Source organism: Spermophilus citellus (assembly GCF_964194105.1).
Source record: "Spermophilus citellus genome assembly, chromosome: 7".
NCBI classification, from domain to species: domain Eukaryota; kingdom Metazoa; phylum Chordata; class Mammalia; order Rodentia; family Sciuridae; genus Spermophilus; species Spermophilus citellus.
In genome coordinates, this window is record NC_138188.1 from 97315925 (window position 1) to 97342533 (window position 26609).

General features: G+C 36.9%; 1 protein-coding gene across 1 annotated transcript in view; it reads right to left on the reverse strand.

Annotated features, from left to right (window-relative positions):
* Positions 1-22849, reverse strand: part of SLC9C1 (solute carrier family 9 member C1) — a gene marked incomplete at both ends in the record, with an annotated part of 65588 nt that extends 42739 nt beyond the window's left edge. Inside the window, 7 exons of the mRNA XM_081301959.1 lie at positions 2658-2757; positions 4845-5006; positions 14445-14573; positions 17867-18032; positions 19127-19255; positions 21633-21733; positions 22762-22849. Coding sequence (XP_081158085.1) covers positions 2658-2757; positions 4845-5006; positions 14445-14573; positions 17867-18032; positions 19127-19255; positions 21633-21733; positions 22762-22849 — 875 coding nt within the window. The remainder of the gene's footprint in view (positions 1-2657; positions 2758-4844; positions 5007-14444; positions 14574-17866; positions 18033-19126; positions 19256-21632; positions 21734-22761) is intronic.
* Between the last annotated feature and the right edge of the window lie 3760 nt (positions 22850-26609).

Genomic DNA, 26609 nt, shown 5'->3' on the forward strand with positions numbered 1-26609 from the left:
GAAGCAATTCTAACCAATGTGTGTGTGTAAATTAGTGTATTTCTTATTTCACTGTATCTGAAAGAAGTATTCAGATTGTAGTCATGCTGTGTGATGAAACTCAAACATGGAGACATCATCACTGATGCAACTTGAAAATACTGATTGTAAAATCTTTCATTTCTTTTAGGAAAGCTAAACTCATTTACATTTAAATAGAATACTAAAACACCAGAGTCTGATGTATATAGTGATAGAACTGAGTCATCCTGTAAAATCTAGCTGGTGTTCAGAGATGTGAATCTTTTTTTCCTGCTAATTTTATGGGGGATAATTGAAAAATACAAGTTGTGTATTTTTAAGTTCTATTATTTGATATTTACATGAATACAAACCTCAAAACATCAAAGAAATCATCACCACAGACAAGCTAGTTAACATATCCATCACCTCAAATACTGTGTGTGCCTGACAAAAACACTATCAGTTCTCTCAGCAAATTCCAAATATATAATGAAGTAAACTGTAGGGCACGTGAAGAATACAAATTTACAAGAAAAAAAATTAAATAAACTCTGATAAGACGTCATGATAATATGATATAGTACTTAGTGATCATGTAATAAGCAGAGCAGTCATACCAGTGGAGCTGGGCAACCTGGCAAGTTCAGGAAGGAAGCCCTCCTTAGCCTTAGCCTGGGTCCTAGAAACAAGTTGAACATATGCTTTTTCTTTTCTTTTTCTTTCTTTCTTTCTTTTTTTTTTTTTTTTTACTATGAGTGAACCCAGGGATGCTTAACCACTGAGCCACATCAATAACTATTATTATTATTTTTTTTAATTTTTAAGGCAGGGTCTCATTACACTGCCTAAGGGCCTTGCAAAGTTGCTGATGCTGGCTTTGAACTTGCAATCCTGCTGCCTCAGCCTTCTGAGTCACTAGAATTACAAGCCTACACCACTGTGCCTGGCTTATGGGGAGAGTGTAAAATTTATGAGTCCTATGATTGTACTGTCATGGATTTTGATTCTGGTACATCTAAACATCTATTATTTTTTATTGTCCAGTGTTGAATAGCCAATAGTCTGGAGGGATAATAATGGACTGGGCATTCTGGGGAAATCAATTTAACAGGAATAAAAGATTGTATAATCTGGGAAGAGTGGAAACATTTAAATAGAATACTAAAACAGCAGTCTGATGTATAGTGATAGAACTGAGTCTAAACAGGGGAGCACGCTAGGCACATTTGAGGAATAGCAAGGGTCTCGAAATTGGGATTGTATAGTGTTTATTTATATATCCACGGAAGTAGGTGACTGAAGTAGAGTGGGAGACATACTCATTAAAGGAGAGAAGGTTCAGGAACTAAAAGCCAGAGTGTAAGTATCAACTGAATGGATATTGACATCACTAAGAGTAATGATGGGGAAATGTTGGAGACAGTTCAAGAGAGACAGGAGCCAAAATTGCTGCAAAATGGAGAGTATAATTTAGGATTCTAGAGATAACCACAGTCTAGATTGTAGCAGATGGTATAACCTGAAAGCATGAATTTTAAAACTGGGCTCTTCTGGAGTAAGAGAAAGAATGATCTAGAAATGACTTTGAGGTGCAGAGAGATTACCTACCTCAACTGCAGACTCAATAATACCAGTGTGCAGGTGAGAAACACACAACAACTTATAAGGGAAAGATAATGATGATGATGATGATGATGATGATGATGATGATGATGATGATGATTCAGGGGGTATTCAGCCTTCAGTTATAGCAAGAAGGTGAAGGGAGCTTTCTGAATCACTTCCTATAGATATAAATACTTTCATATATTTTTAAATTCCTCTCACAACCATGGTCCAGTTAATTCTCCCTCACTACAGGTACAACTGACTTTTATTGCAGTTGACATGATTTTATTGCCGTTCTCCTTGATGAAGAGATTATTCCTTGAGCTTCTGGCTTCTGAATTTATTATATCATCTGTAATATTTCTCAAACTCAAAAAATCATCGTTTACTTTCAGGGCCTCTGTTTACACATAGGTATCCATTGTGTGTTTAGGTTGGATTACCAAACCTGTGTATTAAAGCATCTCAGACAACAGATCCCACTTATCCCATGGCTGGGTGCATTGGAGCAAGACATGAACTTTTTCACCCATAATCTGGCTCACATTTAGTGTGTCCACACCTTCTTTCCTGAGACTATCATTCCTCTTTAAATCACCTGCCTTAATCTTTTCATTTACCTTATTTGGCATCTCTTCATTGTTTCTAAAACAATAGTCTTAAAAATGTTTTTACATAAATTTCATTTCTTTAAAAAATACTGCATTGAAATATTTATCTCAATTATTATATTTTTCCCTTTGAAATTTCATGCCTGAGATGAGTCTCTCAACTTGTTTAATCCTGGCCTGGTCTAAGTGGGTTCAGGATTTAGATTGGAAAGTATTGAGTGGATGGTCAGAGATTTCAGGACTTAATAGGGAAATAGAACCAACACAAACTCAAAGTGGGGTTACAACTTTTGCCTAAAATTAAAACATTTGAAGACACAGGTTTTCAGTGGGATCGTTTCCATGTCAATGTCTTACTTAGACTATGTAAATGTAATTACTATTTTAATCTAATTGCTTCTAATGAAACAAAATGAAAATATGCTAGACACTCACTCGAGAAGAAGCGCTTCCACTCCTGGTTTAAAACTTGTAGAATTTAAAAAAAGTCCTATAATGGCCAGAGTGAATATTCCAGACATTTCAACCAACTCACCTTTTGTTAAAAAGGGGAAAAAATAGTATTAACAGTAGCACAAATTTTTGCCAGAGGTGAAAAAATATGCTTATATATATATATATATATATATATATATATATATATATATATATGGTAGGCAAGTGCCCTACCTCTGAACTACATCTCAGCCCTTTCTAATTTTATCTTATTTGGAAACAGGCTTTCATTAAAGTTGCCCGTGTTAGCCTTGAACTTGGGCTTCCAAGTAGCTGGAATTTCAGGTGTGTGCCACCAGGCCTGGCTGCTTGCTGAATCTCTATGCTGGAGACCAGTGAAATGTGAAAAAGATGAAAAGTAGGAAAGATGAAAAAGTGAGGAACTAGAGGTAGCTGTCAGAGTATACAGAATTGTGAACTATGTGAACTTCCCCTGTGAACTTCTCTTTTCCCCATCGTCCGTAAATTTGTCTAAAACCAGAAACTACTGTATATTCAGAAGGAGGAAGAGGAGATCATGAAGAGGAAAAACCCAGGATCAGGCATCATGAGACCATTGGATTTCCATAGAATTTTTATAGAATTGAAACTTTAGGATAATTGGATCAAAATCTTTAAGAGGAGTGGAGTACTCAGTGAGCTCCCTTGGCATGCACCCAAATGTATATGTACACAAAGTCACACATTCAAAAAACAGAGGGGATTATACAGTAAAGTCTGTTAAAGCTCTTATTTCCACCGAATGTTTAACAAACATTGTTCCAATTAACAAAATTTGTTGTTAATCCTAAGGAGTATTGTGGATGTGTTATTTTTATCATATGTAAATTACCATTCTGACGCATTTTTGCATCTGCCTGGGTCCTTTTCTGTTTCTTTGACTAACTTTGTATATGTGTTACTACAGCTGTATTTCATTTGCTGTAGGCATATTAAATATTTGGATAGCTACCTGGTAGGGCAGGTTGTCCACTTCAAAAATAAATTGTGTTGTGTATTCACACACAATAATTTTCCTAAATGAACTTTGGACTTGTTTTTATAAAATTTCAAAGTCAAGAAATTTTGTTATTGTTTGATTTGGATTGTGATAGATTTTAATTTAATAGTCTTTCCTTCTATAGATGTAAAATTATAAACTTTACAATTTTAATTTTTGTCCTGGCTAGTAACACAGTTAAAGGCAGAAGCAAATACTTTATTTGGCTACTTTTTTTTTTTTTTTGGTACCAGGGATTGAACCCAGGGGTACTTAACTGCTGAGCCACATCTCCAGAGCCACATCTCCAGCCCTTTTTATTTTTTATTTTGAGACAGGGACTTAATAAGTTGCTTTGAGCCTCACTGAATTTCTGAGGCTGATATTGAATTTGTGATTCTCTTGCCTCAGCCTCTCAAGTCACTGGGATTACAGGTCTGTGCCTGCACACAAGAATATACAAATATATACAGAGACACATTCAATCAATGGTTGGTTGATGTAGAATCTGGAGATATTGAGAGCCTACTTTATATGTAAAGGATATGCATTGTGTCTTTGGAAGTAAAATTCTTTGTATATCTTAAAAACCAAGCATATAAGTTATTATACAAATCTTTGTATAACCAAAATTACTATTTGTCCAGCTGATCACACAATTCTTTCTCTAGGAAAGGCATTCGATTAAGTACTTACTGCAGCTGTGATTTTGTCACATTTATCTTTCTTTTATAACAGTATTTGTTTTACATTCTTAGTAGCTTGTTTTCTGTGTCTAAATATTCACATATTATCTTTTTTTATTTACTTTTTTATTGATTATTCAAAACATTACAGAGCTCATGATATATCATCTTTCATACATTAGACTCAATTGGGTTTTGAACTCCCATTTTTACCCCAAATACAGATTGCAGAATCACATCTGTTACATACTCACATTATTGCATAATGGCATATTAGTGACTGTTGTATTCTGCTACCTTTCCTATCCCCTACTATTATCTTTTTTAATAGATTATTTTAACCAAAAATATTCCTTGTATAGATAATAATATAAACTTTTTTGGCTTGGTAGTTGTTTTCCTAGTATTCTTATTTTGACTCCTTCTATATCATTTAATATTAGGCATTGACACTTCACTTACAAACATAAAAGATGAGGTACAGAATTGCAAGAATGAGACTTATATGATGGACATCATCACCAAAAACTGTTGACATACACAATTGAATCAGTTTTGAATTTAGAATTCCAAACAAGAAACTTTCCAGAAAATATGACCAAATTCCATGCATGACATAAAAGCCTAAAAGAAAAGGGAGAAAATAGAAACTATTAATAGAACTTACTTGTCCTTAATTTTAAATGATACCCTGGGTCAACTCTTCTTTTTGGCATATCTTTAAAATTAGCTCGTTGTTGTGATGAACACACTGATTTTAATTCCTTTAGATATCTCTCCTGAAGTGAGATTATTGGTTTATATGGGATTCTATCTAGCTTTTTGAGGAACATCTACACTGATTTACCTAATGGCTATGTTGATTCACATTCCCACCAACAACGCACAAGAATTCCCTCTTCTTCACATACTCATCAACACTTATTTTATGTTTTTGACAAAAATTATTATGATAGAGCTCATTTGTGACTTTAGTTTACATTCCCCTAGTGATTAATGATGATAAGTGTTATTGAACATTTTTTGAGAAATGTCTGTTCAGATCCTTTGCCCATTTTTTAATTGAGGTATTTGTTTCCAAGATACGGAATCAATCAAGTGTCTATCAACAGACAAATGGATAAAGAAATATGGCGCGCGCTCACACACACACACACACACACACACACACACAGCTGTTAAGAGAAAGAAGAAGGAAATTGTGTCACGTGAAACAACAGAGATGGACTATAGGACATTAAAGTAAGGTAGGCACAGAAAGATAATACCATACAATCTCACTTATATGTGGGATTTAACAAAATTTGAGCTCATAAAAGTAGAAAGAAGGGCTGTGGCTGTGGCTCAGTGGTAGTGCACTTGCCTGTGTGAGACACTGGGTTCGATTCTCAGCACCACATATAAATAAATAAAGGTCTATTAATAACTAAAAAAGCATTTAAAAAAACGTAGAAAGGAGAATGATGATTACTAGAGACTGGAGGGGAGGAGGAATACGGAGGAGGAAATTATTGATCAAAGGGTACAAAGTTTTACATGGACAGAAACAATCAATTTTGAGATCTATTGCATAGCAGAGACTACAGTAAATAATGATTCATGTTTCAAAATAATTAATTTTAAAATGTCTCAACATAAAAAAAAATTATAGGTAGCAAAATGGTGGATATGTTCATTAATTTAATTTCATTCTACTTTGTGTACTAATATGAAAATGAGATGGGACAAAGGACAGAAAGTCATCTTAGGTAGCAAATGATCTGTTTGGAAAGAGGGGGGTTAACTGGCTAATTATCAAGGAAATGAGTTGTTAACTCCACCTAGGAATCACTCTTCCCTAACCCCTTGAGCTCTCTTTTCCTGCCCTTAGGCAAGGTAGGCAGGTGGGAAAGGCAATCTGGGATCTATAAAAAGGCAAGACACACCCACCCCTGAGGATACCCAGCTCTGGGTCCCCCTCTCTCTATCTCTAACTTGCTCTCTCTCTTAAATAAAACTTGCTTTAATCTTCAACACCAAGGGAATGAGGAAGCAATCCTGATTTCCAAAACTGGTATCAAAAATATCACATTGTACCCCACAAGTACATAAAAGAATGGCCTATTAAACATTTAAAGTAATATTGATTTTAAAATAGCTCATTTCCTGTGGAACACATACACGGTGTTTGTTTTTGTTTTTGTTTTTGTTTTGTTTTGTTTTGTTTTGTTTTGTTTTGTTTTTGGTGTGGCACTGGTGCATGAACCCAGAGTTTCTCTATCATTAATCTAACATCCCAGCCCTTTTTATTTTCTTCTCCTTCTCCTTCTCCTTCTCCTTCATTTTGAAACAGGGTCTCACCAAGCTACTGAGGCCTGCCTTGAACTTGTGATCCTCCTGTCTCAGCAGACTGAGTCACTGGGATTACAAGTACCAGCAAACACACTGGAGGAAATAATTTCTTTTTATTTGCTAAAAGCCACACTTCAGTTTGTAAAATTTGGTTTTAGGAGTTTAGGAGCTTCTTTTGTTCAGGCAGCACTAAGGAGTAAGTACATTTGCATCCAGTACCTACAAAGAGTCAAATGGTGTCATAAATCTTGGAGGTACAGAAATGAGCAAGAACTAGGAAATCCCAAACTCATGAAATTCACATTCTAGATCTAATGTAAGATGTATAGGGAACAGAAAAAGAAATGCATCTGGGTGGCCGCTGGGTGAATCTCCTGCATTGTGGCAGCCTGTGGAACTGACTGCTTCTTTATTGTTGGGCATTTCATTTGCTTTAAAGTTACCCCTGATAAACAATGCTTCAGTGTGTATTTCCATGCGTCAATTTTTTACGCTTCTTTGCTTATTTCCTTAGTTACTAAAAGTGAAATCACTGCACTGAAAGATGGTCATTTCTTTGTTATTCTTCACAGTTTTAGGTTTTGCTAAATTGCTTTCCACAAGGCAACAAGAAGACCCATGCCTTGCCAAGGAAAACAGCCTGAGCCACAGCACCAGGCACAGCCTGGGGCAAGGAAGCCCTCACCCCTTTAATGGGGCAGTGGGGGCTGGGGTGGGGAGAACAAGGGAGCAAAATTCAAATCCCAGCTGAGAGTAGGTCTTGGGGTCAGAAGCCTGAGGTGTGGTGGCACCCCCTCTTCCACAGAAAACCTTAATTAAGCTTCTCCAGAAATCTTCACCATAATTAGTTTTAGGATTATCAGTAAAAGAGTCTCTACAAGACTTCAGTGCAGTCAAACTTCCTATTTTCCTGTTGCTCTATTTTACTTGGCCACTGGCCTGAAAGAGATCAGCACTCCAGGTGCTGAACGCCCCCTTGCTAGTTTTTCCACAGACATTTATCCAGTATAGTAGTTTGTAGAAGTATGTTTGCAAATGCAAAATGTGATTTTAAAAAAAAAGCGCAGATGGGCTGGGGATGTGGCTCAAGCGGTAGCGCGCTCGCCTGGCATGCGTGCGGCCCGCGTTCGATCCTCAGCACCACATACCAACAAAGATGTTGTGTCCGCCGAGAACTAAAAAAAAAAAAAAAAAATATTAAAAATTCTCTCTCTCTCTCCTCTCTCACTCTCTCTTTAAAAAAAAAAACAAAACGCAGATCCTTTAACAAAGCCTCTGGCCTTGAGCTGGAGCTTCACAGAGATGAATACATTTCTAAGATAAGAGAAGTTACCAATTGGGCTCCACTGTAACGAAGCCAGAATTAGACAGGAAGTCAGTATAGATAGGAAAATTGAGTCAGGTCAGATCAAAGTGGCCAATTATGAGTGAGTCTGGGAAGTTGGAGACTGTCCATGGAGGGATTGAAATGTTCATTCCTTCAGAGCCCTTCCTCCACCCTTATCAAGAACCTGCCCCTGCTCCAACCTGTTGCCAAGATAACCTGTCCCAGGACTGCCCCTCCCTACAGAGAGCTATAAAGTTGTTAATATGTCCTTGGCTTCTCCACCCCGCCCTTCCCCCTTCAGCCCACCTGTTTCCCACCTTTTGGCCGTCCCACGGAGCATTCCTGGGCCTAGTCCCATACAGGAAGGAGAAAGATCAGGGGGAAAAGACAGGAGACCAAAGAAAGCCTAGGAGATATAAAAAGGGCAGAACACCTCACTTCTTGGGATACCAGGATACCAGGTATGGCTGAAAGGAGAGTGACTCACCCAAGAGATTGTAATGGGGGGGGGGGGCTGCCTGAAGGGGAAGAAAGGAGAGGGAAAGAGAAGAGGAAGAGAGCAGAGGAAGAGAGCAGAGAGCCTGAGCTTGCAAGCTTCAGTTTAAGAAGGGTTGCTTGGTGACTTGGTGGGTGCTGATTGGCAGGGTAACTCAGGAATGAGCAGACACTGTGTCCCACGGGGATTGGTCGAGAAAACTTTTGGCTTTGGTGCCCTTTGGAGAGGAGTGGGAGGGGTAAGGGATTGTGATGTTCTTCTTGGGAGACAGAAACTTAACTTCAGCAGGGAGAAACCCATTGGGGGAAATAAAACCAAAAGGCAGGGTCTTCCACACACCCAACAACACCCCCCTTTCTCCTTCCCAGGAGAAGTCTACATTACCCCTCTTTAAATAAACCCTGTTTTATGTGCTTGCCTCAGCTTCTCTAATGTTCAAACTTCAACACGTGGTGAAGCAGGACTCACAAATAACAGGTAGTTATCAGTAACAGCTGGCAGAGGAGGAAAAAAAGGGGAGGAGAAGCTCTCCCCTCCTCAGGTGTTGTCTTTGAAGGGTTAACTTGCCCAGAACAGTGAAAGAAAAAGCTGCTTTTATGTGAACTTCTGCAGACTGTGAACTTGTGAGCCCCTCTGCTTAAATGCTGGGTATAAAGTTCTGAAACTCCCTGTGAAAGGAAAGTGACCACAACACTCAGAGCAACCAAGAGATCTTTATTGCAGCAGTGCAACAGAGGAGAAAAGAGAGAAAGAGGAGAGAGAGAGAGAGAGAGAGAGAGAGAGAGAGAGAGAGAGAAATAGCAAGAGAGAGAGGGGCCCAGCAGGAGGGAGTTTTTATAGCCCAAATCTAATGAGGTCTCTGGGTCTGCAAGCTGCCTTGTTGGCACACAAGGGGGGTTACGTGTTCAGCCTTGAGCAGGGAGGCAAAGCGCTCAGCCTTGAGCGGGGGCTTGGGCGTTTGGGCTTGAAGCAAATAGTTGATAAAGAACCAGACAGAGGGTTTGAGTGGCCAGGTCATCCTGCAGCTAACTTTGTTTGGCATGCCCTGCAGACAGCTTACTCAGCCTGTCCTGCACCTAACACCCTGAACTCGGGGTTCAGGGGATTGATTGATTACAGCACAAGCTGTGCCCTCTGAACCTGGCTGCAGCCAAATAAAACTGTTCCCTGCTATCTTCAGTGCCTTGCCTCATCTGTCCCCTACAACAGAGGAACAATCCAGTGGAATAGGTGGAAAGAGAGAAATCAACCAAAGCAAAGGCTGACCCCACTGAGCAGGAACAACTGCCTCAACAAAAACACGTAAATCCTAAAATGGTGCTCTGAGGTGGCAGATGAAGGGGGAAAAAGTACATTTAAGAGTATTTGTCCATAAGCTGAGGTTGATTAAAGTTATGCCTGTCTGAAATGGCATTTTTTGTGAAGTCTTCTGATCTTCTGAGGTTCAGCTTTGTAACATATTTTGAAAATACATATTAAAGTAGTTTCTGTTAAAATAAAGTGTATTATTCTTATTTCTTAAAAAAAATAAAAATTAAAAGTTTTTGTCCATAACCTCCATTGGTGTGGAGGCCACCATCAGGATGGCTGAGGTGACTGAGAGTCCTTCCCAAGTAAACTCATTCCCATGTCAAAAATAGAGCCATAGTTTCTAGATTTACCAGCTAAAAAGAATAATATCTCTTGGAATAGTCTGAATGTGAGAGGGGTATTCCATGCATGGCTCTCCAGGCCACAAGAGTTCCCGCCATGGAGCTGCCATTTCTTGGCACTGAAACATGAGATGGAGGCTGACTCTGGTTTCAGAAGCACACAGGCCTCTGGAGTTAGAAGACTTCTGTTGAAAAGTTATTTTCTCCTTAAGAAAGGAAAATCACTCCAGTCAGAATGGCAATCATCAAGAATACAGGCAATAATAAATGTTGGTGAGGATGTGGGGGAAAAGGTACACTCACACATTTCTGGTGGGACTGCAAATTGGTGCAACATCTATGAAAAGTGGTATGAAGATTCCTCAGAAAACTTGGAGTGGATCCACCATTTGACCCAGCTATCCTACTTCTCAGATTATACCCAAAGGACTTAAAATAAGCATACTACAGGGATGCAGCCACATCATTGTTTATAGCAGTTCAAGTCACAATAGCTAAACATGAAACCAACCTAAGTGTCCTTCAGTATATAATTGGATAAGGAAAATGTGGTATATATATTCAATGGAATATTACTCAGCATTAAAGAAAAATGAAATTATGGCATTTGCAGGTAAATGGATGGAGTTGGAGACTACCATGCTAAGTGAAGTAAGCCAATCCCAAAAAACTAAAGGCTGAATGTGTTCTATAATATGCAGATGCTAATTCACACTAAGTGTAGGGGGGGCATTAGAGATGAATAGAGTTACATTAGATTAGGTAGAGGGAAGTGAAGGGAAGGGAGAGGAGAAGATGTGGGGATAGGAAGGATAGTAGAACAAAACAGACATTATGACTTTATGTGTATATATGACTTCATGACCAATGTGATTCTACAACATGTACACTCAGAAAAAAAAAAGAAATTATATCCCATCTATGTATGATGTACCAAAGTGCATAAATGCATTCTACTGTCATGTATAAATAATTAAAACAAATTAAAAATTTTTTAAAAAAGAAAAAAAAAGAAAGGAAAATAACATTTAATAAATAACATGTTTGCTGCCTAGATTTGTTAGCAAGGAAAAGTCTCAAAGCAAATAAATTTGTTACTACATAACACTTTTCTTAAAATGCTAGCATACAAGTTGGATAAGGTAAGAACAATACTCTTGTTCATTTTTCTCTGTTATAAAGTATGTCATTACTTCAAAGAGTAACACCATTTAAGTAACTTCAGAAGTTTAGAAGCAAATTTACTCAGAAAACATCTGTTTAATTTCTTAAGGAAAATTTTTATTTCAAAGTTATTACAAGTTCAAAGTCCTCATGTCTAAGTAAATTACTCCAGCATGGTTTTTATTTCTGGAGTTATTACTATTATTATTTTAGTTTTCTAGCTCTCTAATAATAACCTAAAAATAAGTCCACAAAGTTCTGTTCCATTGATGGCCATCAAAACTACAAGGCAATCTCTATCAAAGGAAGGCAGTTTTGTCTCCTGTGTTCATGAATTCCTAGATCCTAGAGTAAAATCTATGACATTGTGCACAGCACTAAATAATTGTTGAATTAAAGAATGAGTGAATTTTCACATCAGTACTCCCCACCTTCTTCCTCTTCTTTCTCCTTATAGTGATTTTCAAGAAAGTCCTCTAGATTAGACTGTAGATATAATTTCTGATATGTTTCTCTGAAATTCTGTGACCATTATATCATATTTTATTTATTTATTTGGCATTGAAGATTTGAACCCAGGGACATTTTATTACTGAGACACATCCCCAGATCTTTTAATTTTTTTTTTTTTAATTTTGAGACAGGGCTTGCTAAGTTGCTTAAGGTCTTGCTAAATTGCTGAAGCTGGCCTTGAATTTGCAATCCTCCTGCCTCAGCCTCCTGAGACTGGGATTACATGAGTGCACCATCACACCTGGCAATATATCGTATTTTAAATGGGGCCCGGTACAATACTATTCTAGTAGCTGACATGAATCTTCTTGACTGGCATGAACCATTTTACTTCTTTGTACTTTTCAGTTATCCCTAGGTTGACCCTTCAGTTTTTGTTTTTTGTTTTTCTTTTGGCGGTGGGGTGGGTGCTGGGGATTAAACTCAGGGGCACTAGACCACTGAACCACATCCCCAGTCCTATTTTGTATTTTATTTAGAGGCAGGGTCTCAGTGAGTTGCTTAGTGCCCTGCTTTTGCTGAAGCTGGCTTTGAACTTGCAATTCTCCTGCCTCATCCTCACAAGCTGCTGGGATTACAGGCATGTGACACAGTGCCCAGCTGCCCTTCTGTTTTTAGGATGCTCTGGACACAGACAATCTCCTATTTTCACCTTAGTCATATTCAGGAAGATCATATTTGCAGGAAATTTTTACTAGTTTGTTGCTCACAAGTCTCAGAGGCTGAAAGCAAGGGCTTCATATTCCCAAATTGGATAAGGAAGCTCCTTTAAGGAAGAGATGAGAAGTAGTCCCCAAGATGGGTCTTCTTGGGAAAGAATAGTCTTTACTTAGAAGTTTAGACATAGGGTGGGCAAAGCAGAGGTGGATCAGAATAGAAGTGAACAGAGTTGTTGGATGTTCAACAACAAAGCACTCTCTAAAACAGGAGAAAGTATAGCTAGCACCACACTTTTTGAGTGTTTAGAAAGGTAATTTGGGATAGTCTTCATTTCTGAGAGAAATGTAGCAGAAAGATTGCATTTCTTTTTTTTAAATTGTTGATGGATCTTTATTTATGAATTTATTTATATGTGGTGCTGAGAATCAAACCCAGTGCCATTTCAACAGAGTGGCTTATTTGGTATCATACAGACCCCTCGGTGGGCAAGACCATGCCCTGGAGGCACCTCCCAAACATTCTTTGCTCAGGGGGAGAAAGGTGATAGTGGGATGTGGAAATGCCACAGAAGACGCTTGGTGAGTGGAATACTGTTATCATTTTCTCAAGAAGGCCAATAACCACTGCTTTTCCCAAAATGAGTGCAAATGCCAACATGATAAAAAAAAAGGTAAATAAATTCTTAGTATTATTATGAAAATATTCTTATTTCATGGACACCTCTTCTCCCCTTCTCCCACTGCCTAGTGATTCAGATTACACATTAAGAATGATTTTTTTTTTTTTTTTTTTTTGCTAGGCATGGGCATGGAGGCACAAGCCTGTAATCCCAGAAGCTTGGGAGGCTGAGGCAGGAGGATCTCGAGTTTGAAGCCAGCCTCAGCAACTTAGTGAGGCCCTAAGCAACTCAGTGATATAAAAAAGGGCTGAGGATGTGGCTCAGAAATTAAGTGCCTCTGAGTTCTATCCCCAATACCAAAAATACCAGGGAGGGGGACTAAGTAAGAATGCTTCTACAAGTTTAGCAGTCTATTTCTTGTCCTGAGTGATAATTACACAGATATATTTTAAGATCACTTATTATAATGCACATATGTCATTTATTTTATGCACACATGTGCATATGATAAAGGGGGGAAATCCCTCATGTTTCAGGGTTATTTGAAAAGGGTGAATGAGAGTACTTATGGCACCGCTGCTGTCAGCAGCACTGCTCTCTGGCCCTGTAGATGGTTATGTAACTCACTTTCTCCCTGGGTTGACCTCTTTCTATGATACTCCTGGGAGATAGTCCCAGGGCAAATGGAAGGGAAGCTGTCTCCTCCCACTACTAGTAGATATACATCTTGGCTTATCCTCTTAGCTGTTCTGCAGCACCTTAACAACAGCCCCTACTCACATCCCTGTCAAGCATTTTGGTTTAGACCAGGTCTGGGGAATCTGGCTCTTTTAGGCATCCTCAGGAAAAGCTCCTATCCATATTCACAACAAAACCACGACTGATATTAATTAAATAAGGAAGCTGTGGTGGCAGCACTATATAAAGGGTAAATCAGTATATAATACTATTTTCTTTCTTTTTTGGGGGGCGGGGGGTGTACCGGGGATTGAACTCAGGGGCACTTGACCACTGAGCCACATCCCCAGCCCAATTTTGTATTTTATTTAGAGACAGGGTCTCACTGAGTTGTTTAGCACCTTGCTTTTGCTGAGGCTGGTTTTGAACTTGCGATCCTCCTGCTTTAGCCTCCTGAGCTGCTGGGATGACAGGCATGTGCCACTGCACCCATACTTTACTAATACTACTTTATATCTATAAGCATAGTTTATGGCAAGATATTATGAAACTCACCTCAGCTTTCAGAAAATCCAGAAATCTTATTTTAAGAAATTGAGAAAAAAAAAGGGGGGGTCCTTACCTAGGGGTTTGGACTTCGAATACTGTCTTTTGAAGTTAATATTCACAACAGTACTGAATACAATTATTGATATAACAGAGGTCATCAGACTTTCTCCACTAATTAGATTTGTGAGGGCTCTTGAAAGACCTGTGTGTATATATAAGTAAAGTATTAAAGCAATTGTCTAGATTACCCAGTTAGAAATGATCTGACTTTCCCACACATTCCTTTCCATAGATTAAGAGATTAAGCCCCATGAATAGAAAGCACCCTGGTATTACCTACCTTCGTCCTGATTTATGTCTGTTTATGATGATCTTCCAAGTTGAAACACTGATTGGTCATCTTTTTTCCTCTGCCTATACTACCTAAGTTGTAACTTTGAGTATCTTTAATAATTTTCGAGTAAAAACCATAGGAGAAAAATATTATTATATAGTAAAATTCCCTTCTGTGAATCAACCACTCTATAAACTGATCACGATCTATCTGTAATACGTCTGCCGACAGAAGAGAAGAAAGGCCAGGGCATTCAGTTTCTGAGACAGCTTATCTGCCTCAAGGGTCCAATCCTCCACTTTCCTGTATCCATACAGCAAGATGCTGTGTGAAAAGATCCAGTCTCTTTTGTTATGAGACCTGATGAAAGCACAAAGATTCTACTTCTTCTCTGTTGCACACCTGCCATCATCATGGCAGCATGCCTTGGCTTTCCCACCAGATGGGAGAGCCCAGCCCGTCTCATGGGAACTGCCATACTCATGAGGAATAGCACACCATTGTTGCTGTAAGACACTACATTCATTACTCAGCAAGACCTGCTATTGTGGCCTAATTCTTATATTTTAGAAAATAGAATAGTATAGGAAAACGTGAATATTTGGAAATAACAGACTTAAGGGTATAAAATAAGCCAAAGAACAAAGAAAGCTCAAGACAATATGGATGTACTCATGCAGTCTACTGATAGTCCTGGCAGATTAATTTTTTAAAGATACTATATCATTCATATGCATATGTATATGACACTAGTATGACAGTATGTATAAACGTATAACCAATGTGATTCTGCAATTTGTACACGTGGTAAAAATAAGAATTCATACCCCATTTGAATCAAATGTATGATATATGATATGTCAAGATCAATGTAATGTTTTGAGCAACCAATAAAAAAAGATAATAAAATTATAGAGTATATAAATGTATATGTGTAAATAGCAATATATTTATAAATAGATATATAAATGTAATTTATCAATGCACATTTATAAATATATATGAACATGCATTTATAAATCTTGTTTAGAAAATTCAGGCAAAAATGCTGCTAAGAGGAAATGAGTTAAAATTTTTTTGAAAGATTCACAGTGAGGGGCTGGGGATGTGGCTCAAGCGGTAGCGCGCTTGCCTCGCATGCGTGCGGCCCGGGTTCGATCCTCAGCACCACATACCAACAAAGATGTTGTGACCGCCGAGAACTAAAAAATAATAAATATTAAAAAATTTGGGGCTGGGGATGTGGCTCAAGCGGTAGCGCGCTCGCCTGGCATGCGTGCGACCCGGGTTCGATCCTCAGCACCACATACCAACAAAGATGTTGTGTCTGCCGAGAACTAAAAAAAAATAAATATTAAAAATTCTCTCTCTCTCTCTCTCTCTCTCTCTCTCTCTCTCTCTTCTCTCACTCTCTCTTTAAAAAAAATATTAAAAAATTCTCTCTCTCTCTCTCTCTCTCTCTCTCTCTCCCCCCTTTCACTCTCTCTAAAAAAAAAAAAAAAAAGAAAGATTCACAGTGAGGAAAAAATAAAACTCAAAAAGGTAGTGTCAAGGGGCTGGGGTTGTGGCTCAGCGGTAGAGTGCTTGCCTAGCACATGCAAGGTGCTGGGTTCGAGCCTTAGCATCACATAAAAATTAATTAATTAATTAATTAAAGGTTAAAAAAAGGTAGTATCAAGATGGCTAACATTTATAAGAATAACTTTGCAAAATCCACCAAATAGATTATTTAAATTCAAAAATGACAGGCTAGAAAAAAAATCAGTAGAATACTGGGTTTCAAGATTGTGAAGTTAAGCTGGGCATGCACCGTGCATGCCTGTAATCCCAGCAGTTTGGGTGGCTGAGGGAGGAGGATCACAAGTTTGTGGCCAGCCTCAGCAAGTTAGTGAGACTCTAAGCATTTAGCGAGACCCTATCTCAAAATAAAAAAAATGGAAACAGCTGGGGATGTAGCTGAGTGGTAAAACACCCCTGGGTTCAATCTCTAATACCAGAAAAAAACAAAACAAACAAACAAAAAAAACATTAAGAAGTAAAAAAAAAAAAAAAAAGATGTGAAATCAGATTCCAGGTATTATAGAACTCCCTCATATTTATTGAAAAGAAAGTGCTGACACAAAGTCACATAAAAGTAGCAATGTGGGTTAAAAGAGTAGGGGGAGGAAGACACAAATTGAGGATAGGGTGATTGATGTTGGATCGGCACTTCCTTCCAAACATTCACCTCACTCCTTTTCATGAATATTCAATTTTCCTTTATTCTTGTATTTGTTCATATATTTACACAAGCTTTGTCTACCTCTTGCTTTCTTTCCTCTTGTCTTATATAGGTCTTTTCTCCTTAACTGGCCATAACGTGAAGATGAAATTGAAATGAATGTGTGTGTATGTGTGTGTGTGTGTGTGTGTGTGTGTGTGTGAGAGAGAGAGAGAGAGAGAGAGAGAGAGAGAGAGAGAGAGTGTATACATGGGCATGTCATATTAGCATTCTATTTTGAAGCATTTTTTTTAGTACCCATTATTAAAAAGTAACTGGGGAGGAAATTAGTTTATTACTTTTCTTGTATGAGGCTCTCAGATTGTTTTGCTTTTCTTAAATTAACTTGGTATTTTACCTTTAAATATAGATTTATTTATCAAAAAGCAATTTATATATTATAAACACTATGTGATTGATAATTTTATCATTTTTAACTGTTTTAGGCTTTTGGTCTTAATGGTGACAATGACTCCAAAAGAATTTCTCTTTTAAAGTGGCATCATCCTAATGACTGTTTTCAAAAGAGAGAAGAAAAAAAAACCAAAACAAAACTGGGTAACAGAAACGTCACCACATGAGTATGGAACAGTGTAATGCTTCATAATTGTTCTGTTGGCTCAAGTAGAAGCATGTATAAAGAATTCTAAATTATTCCTGTCCTAATTCACAACTAGATATAAGGCCTTTTTTGGATACTATCTAAGCCCATTACTGACACTATCTAAGCCCATTCTTCTGTCCTAACCCCCACTTCCAGAATCTTTACTAATCCTCTAGTTCCGTGCTAGACTACTTCACATAGTGGAAAACTACCACACACAAAGGGATCTTAAAATAAACAAACGTGAACTATAAAATATGATATATTCAATACAGGAAATAAGAAAAATATACCTACCAAGGTCTCTTATGGCAGCTGCAGTCAGCATGGGGTCCGAACTCATAAGAATAACTGCAAATAGGAGCCATGGGATAGTCTTCAAAAGTAATTTATTCACAGATTGCAGATACCAAAGAATTAAAACATAATTAATCACAAAGCCGGGAATTGTGATTAAAAGTATCTGCAAAGAAAGTTCAGAGTAGAAAAATCAGATTGGTTTTATATTCCATTTTAGAAAGCAGATGATCATAATTTGTTTTTAGAAACGTAGAACCAGATAACACTAACAGCACCTACCAAGAGATGCATGAATGGGAAGACCCTCAATTGGCCCTGTTCCAGCTAACCCCTGCCTGAAAACCCCACCTCATCCCACAAGACCAGAAATGCAGGAAATGGCTTAGTGGAGATCATCTGAGTCAACCCAACCCAAATCATATCTCTGTTCTTTTCAGTTTCATTTTTTGTCATTTGTCTGAATTTAATGTACCTGGATTTGGATTAAAATGTAAATTGTTCTAATAGTTTTGTTTTAGGTAATGCCTTCTATTTAACAAAACTGTTTTGATTACTTTGAAAGAAATATACATCCTGCTCCTGATCTGAAGTAGTTTATCACAAGGTCTTTCCCTGATACAGTCCAAATTTCCCAAGATTAAAAAAAAAAAATTTAAATAGGGTTACATCTGCTTCTATGCATTTTCTTATCTGCTTTTATTCTTTTGAAATGTGGATATAAGAAGCTTTAGACTGTAAGAATTAAAATTTGATTTTTCTTAAGTTTCTTTTTTCCTAGAGCTGATATATTTCATAATAGCTCTCTTGTAGCTTCTCAGAATAAAAATTTTAATTGAAGTTCTGCCAGTCAGATTTTCAGAATTGCTCCACCCCATCATTTTCCTCCTGGGTTGCTAATGTGCTAGATGATTGCCAAGATACAGTTTATTCACTAAAATACTAAGCTGAATTTAGACTCTGATACTATGTACTTTTTTTTTTTTTAAAGAGAGAGGTGAGAGAGAGACAGAGAGAATTTTTAATATTTATTTCTTAGTTTTTGGAAGACACGACATCTTTGTTTGTATGTGGTGCTGAGGATCGAATCCGGGCCGCACGCATGCCAGGGGAGCGTGCTACCGCTTGAGCCACACCCCAGCCCTACTATGTACTTTTTTTCAATCCTTTTTGTTTTCTATTTTGTAGCAAAATTTTAAAAATCTGAAAATAAATGATATGGTTCATGAGTGAAAGGTATTACTGAAAAAGAATACTTACCTGCCAAAATAACTTTTGAAGCATGTATACATCCATGTCATATGCAACATTAAAGATAATTACTGGTGTAAATATACCAAAAAATAACTCTGGGTTCATCCATTGTATGGCATCTGCATATCTTTGGATCTAGTAACATAAAATTCTTTTATTCTTATTTGTCCATCTCTTTCTTAGTATAAAATATATACCACATACTCCTATCTCTAGCAACGGAGAAAGAAAATCTGAAAATGTATCAGATATAAGTGGCACTCATCTGAAATCTAGCAACTTGGGAGATTGAGGTAGGAGGATCTCAAGTTTGAGGCCAGCTTCAGAAATTTACTGAGGTCCTAAGCAATTGAGCAAGATCCCTATCTCAAAATAAAAACTTAAAAGGGGCTGGAGATGTACTTTAGTGATAAAGCACACCTGGGTTCCACTCCCAGTACCATTACAAAAAAAAAAAATCTGAAAAGTTATGACATAATGTTTGTTAAGTGCTAAAGTCTTAATTCTATTGGATTTTCATTATTTTCCATCTGATTATTATTGCCAATTACAGAAGAAAGTTAATGTACTTCTCTATGCCTATTTTATTTTTGTAAACAGGTATAGGAAACATTGACATAGGAATCAGAGAATACATAGTAGATTTTCAGGCATACAAGAGAAAAATTTCAGATGGATGGATTAACGCACAAATATCCATGAAGGAATAAATGATTATATTAAATTATAGAAAATACAAATATTTAGTCATGGCTTATATAGAAGATACATGTGAAAGTATAAAAGACTAACAAAAATAGAAACTGAAAAGTTAATAAAGTTTATGAAGTAACTAATTAATGATGTGCATCATAAAATATCTAATTGACATTAGTAAATCCGGTTATGGATATCCACTCAACTTTCACTCATAAACACTGACTATTTTAGGGGTGATAATTTTCCACAAGTTACTTTTATTACTCCAGGTCTAATGAAAGCAGGCCCTGATTGTGTTTCATGAATACTTGTAAGGCTAACAGCCTTGGGATACAGAGCAAGAGTGTTTCTCCAGAGGAGAGTTCAGGTTTAATTTACAGCCGAGAATAATAAAAATAACTTCTCCCTCTGGGACAAGCAAGCAAATGATTTTACAATCCAATTTAAAAGATTCAGGTTCCCTAAACTCAGGTGTCTCATTTAATAATTCAGTCTCATTGGGTGTGCAGATTTCACTAACCCTCTTTGTTTCTCTTTGTGCAATGGGGATTCTGAGAACAAGCACAGGAAAAGGCTCATACTCTGATTATTGTTATTGCATAATAAATCCTCTGTCTCTAACCCAGGTATTCCCTGTCTTGTGCATGGACCATGAAATTGTGGCAGGCTAGCTCGAAAGTGGAGTAAAATCTGACTCCCTTCACAACTCTTGACATGTGGTCTCTTCCTTTGAAGAAGTTACTGACAAATAATAAAGTTTATAGAAATAATTGAAATTGCATTTTTGTTAAAATCATATAATTATAAAACTTCTTTATGATAAGTGAAGTAATAACCTGCTTTTGGTTTTTTACATGAATGTGTGTTTTCTGTAATATTTTTAACATTACTGGCTAATTTTATTTGGGAAAGTCAATGATTTTCAGACAAGTTCTCATATCCAGGCTGACTAACTAGGGTAGGCAAACTATAGATCCTGGGCCAAATCTGGCCTACTGGTTGTTGTGGGTTTGTTGGTAAATAAAATTTTATTGGGACCCAGCCATGCCACTTCATTTATGTACTACCCTTGGCTGCTTTTGAGCTGTAGTGATAGAGTTTAATATCTGGACAGAGATCATAAGGCCCACATACTGTAAAATATTTTCTGTGTGGCCCTTCACAGAAGTTTGCCACAAACTCCTGGGCTATAGCTCTATTTAATATATACAGTAATGCATTCTATGTAACTTAGAGTAAGCATTTTCCCTTTCTTCTCCCTGACTCTGTTCCCAACTATTTTAAAATACTATAGCTTCCTTGGCTATATCTGTAGTTTACCTTATTCCTCACTTCTGACTCCAGTCAAGTTATTTTTTCATATGTTCTACCCTAGATATGCTTACACACTATCATCTATTCTTAAGGAAACCCTATGAAACATTTCTGAGGCCAAAAGATGGTTCAATATTAGAATTATTTTGCTACTAAAATTCTGCACCAGCAGCACATTCTCCCTGAGCTTCTATCTTGTTAGCCAATTTCTTGTCTACGCTATTGAATTCTGCTGAAACACCCATTGGCCACTGCTGCACAGGGGCTGTATGCACGCTCATTCTGAGTTGCCTACATACTTTCAGTCGTGGGTTCTTCTTTGACTATATTTAGATGGATCTCATCTTTTTCAGCCCTTGATCCTTTTTCTATATCACAAGCATCTCCATCACAAACACAAGCGGGGCAGAGAGGGGACGAGTATTTTTGTAAATTTTCTTAAGCCATCTTTGCATTTATGTAATTCTTATAGTGCAAAATACTCATTTATTATACACACCTGGAAAGATGTAAAACTCAGTATTTCAAAACTGCATCCAATTAAAAATAATATCACAGGGAGAGGAATTGGAAAGTCTTTCAAGTGCATGTTCAAAAATGCTGCAAAAAAATGTTGTTACTGAAAGGCAATATAATATCACATATATAGAACTTTTATGTGCTATGATTTCTTAATACTGAGGATAATGAATTACTGTTCCATTGATAATTTTCTATTTTCCTATAACTGAGACCTTCCATCACACTTGCAGTACACAGAATCAGTGTAATTGTTAATCTATCAGTTTCTTGCTTTATTTCTCCTGTGATGTATCTCGTTTCCTTATAATCTTTAGTAACATTGCTAGCAATCATTGGTTGTCTGGTTTTTACTGAAATATTTATATTAGTTTTTGAATACACCATAAATAAGAGGTTAGTTTAACTAGGAATTCTGCAATGAAAGGTTAATGAATACATTTAATGAAAACTCCTGAGAAACATTATCGTTGTTATCAAAGTGCAACAAATAAATCATAGTTTTTTCTTTCATTTAATTTTTTTCTGCTTTTTCATATATAATTCTTTTTTTAAAAAAAAAGAGAGTGAGAGAGAGAGAATTTTTTAATATTTATTTTTATTTTTTTCGGCGGGCACATCATCTTTGTTTTTTGTATGTAGTGCTGAGGATCGAACCCGGGCCGCACGCATGCCAGGCGAGCGCGCTACCACTTGAGCCACATCCCCAGCCCCATATATAATTCTTAAAGAAAGTGGAAAAAAACCCCTGAAGAACAGCACTTTATTTTGGTTCTTTGTATCATAACTAGGCATAAATTTATCATTTGAGTATAACTCATGAGAATCCTACCCTAACATGTGATTTTCTGCTCATTTGCTTCCATTATCCTTATTGCTGAGATTGAACCCTGACACAGCCAGTAGGAAGTTGTGCATATTTTTAATCCGATGGAGAAGAATATGGAAGTCATATGCTACATAATTGTTTTGATTGAAAATATTGAGATAAAAGTATAAATTTAAGTACAAAACTCTTATTTCCCATGATTGCTACTTGCCTGAATTCCCCATAGTAACATTTATATGATATACCCACAATATAAAATTGGAGCTAGAATGACACTTACCTCCAATAGCACAGATCAAAGACAATACTAGAATGATTTCAGGGAGGTCCTTGGGAGTGCTCAATAATACCGTCTTGAAAAATTCCATCCATGTGCCAGGAAGTTTGTCATAAAATGTTACATTGATATGGATTCCGTGTTCATCCATACTGTTGTTTCTTGCAGTTAATCTGAATGTGACTTTATTATGTATCTCTGTAAAATTCAGAGGGGATCACAGAAGCATAAGTTTTGCCTTCTAGGTGGCCTTCAGGTGGTTTTCTAAAACGAAGGAAAAAACACCATTATTTCTCCTTTAATTATTTCTAGTGACATCTTAAGATTCACCACAATTAGTAATGCCTCTCCCTTAAGATACTTTCAACTTAAATGAAAGGGGCAGAATCCCTTGTGATGCAGAATAGCCAGTGACACCTTGGGTTCACTTATAATACCAAGCACTGCTCAATTTATTATCCACCCCACATCTACCCAACTATTTGAAAGAATTCTTTTGTTTTTCCTTATTAAATTTTGTTTTTAAATTTGTTCTAATTAGTTGAAAGGATTCTTTATATTAAACAACAAACAGATTACTTAGATCTGGGCATGGACATGTTCTGGCAGCAAATCCAAGTAGGAAGTTGATTGAAGGAAGAATATGCTAATCTTTATTGTTACTTTATCTGGACAGAAACTAATAGCTTATGTTGTTATATATTCCTGACCTTCTTTAATCTCATTTGGAACACCAACAGGTGAGGTTTTCTATCTTTATAACTTTATACAGCAATCAAAAACATATGAGAAATATTGAAACCGAAAGAACTTATCTAATACAGGGTTAATCGTTAATTGATAAGGGTTTGAAGCAATAGATAATAGCCACCCTCCGTTAATTTTATCTGCTTTACATGGAAATCAGTTTTACATCAAAGGTCTTAAACTTCCTTCAGTGAATTCTTATGATTCTCTCATAAGAGTAGCTTAGCATTTCCTAGTACCTGCTCATAGCTTTCCCTCTGACAGCCTTGCTAAGTGACCAGTTAGTTGACATTAAAATTCCTCTTATAGTTCAGTGATTTGTCTTTTTTAATTCAGTTTCTGTGATACATAAGCTATATATATACATAGAGAGAGCTTGTGTGCTCTTATCTGATTATAAAAACAATATTTTGAAAGAGAAAAACAAATTAATACATTTTTTGAAATAAACATGTAAACATTTCAAAAGCATTAAAAAAAACCTCCATGCATATCATCAAGTGTCTTTTATATTTCATTTACATAGTTGAGCTCATCTTTTTAATATGTATACTTCTTGCTGCTTTTTACTTGTTACTGTATTGCCAGTATCTAAAAGCCTTGCAGACAACTCTTTACAAAGGTTGGTCATATTAGCAACAAAGTAAAAGTACAGACTCCTGTGGTCAGGCTTCTGAACAGAAAGGTCTGACAGGCTTCTGCTGGTAGGTTGAAAGACTGTGCAAACTAATTCAACTCCATTGGACTGTTTTCAAATCTGTATAGTTTCACAGTCTATGCAATTTTTATTCCTGTATTTATTACTTTTCAGAATCATCTGGGGGAGATATAGTGATACTAGGGGTTTGGGTCCTATCTGCAGAGATTCTGATTTAAATTTAATCTGGGGTTCAGCCTTGATTCCCCTGGTGATTTTAATGTGTAGTCAAAGTTAACAACCACTATGATCTGCCCAATTCAGAGGCAACATTGCTCAATTTGACCCTCCAAGTGAACTTTTCAATATTCTTGGTAACCCTTAAGAGAAAGGGTATCAGTGCTCTCCAACCAAAGACCACCAGAAATACCTCTGTGATTGATAGGTATTGTTTATTATTTGTTGCCACAAAGGAGATTGCTTACACTTGGATCCCTGAGACCTCTCAGTAAAAAGGTGTTAGATGGAACCCATTATAAGACATGCATTTAGACTGGGTCAATTTTGGAGAGGGCCTAAGGAACTCAAGGTTCATTCTAGCTAGGGTGTTGTTGAAAGGTGAGGCCAATTCTCTGATTGGGTATCCCAATAAATCTAGTTTTTGGAGAAAGCTGACTAGGGTGAAGATAAAGCAGTACTTGGTAGGAGAGTGGGAATGTTTGTTGTTGCAAGGGTTGCACAGTGACCTTGTTTTGTCTCACTTTGTTGTGGTTTAGGATGACCTTAACTGATGTTCTGTGGGATAGTTTATGTCCAAGAGGGAAACAACTTGCTTTAGCCATTAGCATCAGGCCTGTTCTTTTAAACACTGAGCCCCAGCTACGAGACTGCCTTAGTTTAGTGTTTGTTTGTTTTTTCCTCAAAGCATACTTAAACTCCTTATCCTGACCTTGGTATATCAAGAGTGAGAGGTAGACCTGGAGATCTTGATGTGAGTGATTAAGTTCAGCTGTGCCTCGTAAGTCGAGAGATTCTCAACCTTGGTTACACATGGCATTACCTGGAGAGTGTTTTTTAAAAGTACAGATGCCTGGGTGCCACTCTAAGAGGTTAATTGGCTTGGGGTGCAGCCTGGGCACTAGGAACTTTAAAAGCATCCCAGTGATTCTAACAAGCACACAGCTTTTAAAATCACTGCTCCTGGAGAAGTCCCTGCTCTTAGGGAGGAACGTTTTGATTGTTGATACTTGCTCTTAATTAGATCAAACTATTTAGGAGAAAATTTTCATTGCCACCTCTTAACTCACTCACTCTTACTCCAAAGTCAAACATACTGGAACATAATGGCTCCACCAAATAAATAAATAAAAGATACCAGATGATTCTGATAGTTACACATTCCTACATGCTTTCAGAAGTTAAAATAGTTAAGAAGGGGCTGGGGATGTGGCTCAAGCAGTAACACGCTCACCTGGCATGCACGGGGCGCTGGGTTTGATCCTCAGCACCACATAAAAATAAAGATGCTGTGTCCACCGAAAACTGAAAAATAAGTATTAAAAAATTCTTTCTCTCTTCTCTCTCTCTTTAAAAAAAAATTAGTTAAGAAGCCTATTGTTTTCTGAACTCTAAGTGGGGATACCCAGATACATGTTCTCATAGCATTTTTCTCATTATTTATCTAATAATCTTAATAAGTGTTTACACATTCAGTCCTAATAAATTCTTTTCAGAAAATAATGAAATTGCCAGAAGTCCTGATTACCCTTGAATTTCACAAAGACATGTTCTCAACTGATACAATTTCTATTCTGAGGGTGAATATGTGGTAAATTCTTAGTTTAGTATCCCCAAACTTTAAAACATCCTAAATAATCTTTACCCAATACAAAGATTTCATGTTAAATTAACTTGTAAATGCTAATGTAACTCTAGTTTAATATTTTAAAGTTTGGGGTAATGAAACAACAGAGAGATTAAATAGGTTTTCAATGCCATTATAATTCTTTTTTCAGGTTAAATTGACTTTTGACAGTTTTATCAGACCAAATCTGTGTTGTTGTTTTTTTACAGTCTTCAGTTTATTATTTTTAAACATTTTTATTAGTTCTTCATAGTTATACATTACAGAATGTATTTTGACATATTATACATACAGGGAGCATAATTTCCCATTCTTGTGGTTGTACATGATGTGGAGTTACACTGGTCATGTATTCATATATGAACATAGGAAAGTTATGTCTTATTTATTCTATTTCCTATTCCCATTCTCCTTCCTTTCCCTTCATTCCCCATTGTCTAATCCAAACTCCATCTATTCTCCCTACCTCCTTATTGTGAGTTACCATCCACATATCAGAAAGAACATTTAGCCTTTGGTTTATTGGGATTGGCTTATTTCCCTTAATATGATAGTCTCCAGTTCCACCCATTTACTGGAAAATGCCGTAATTTAATTCTTTGT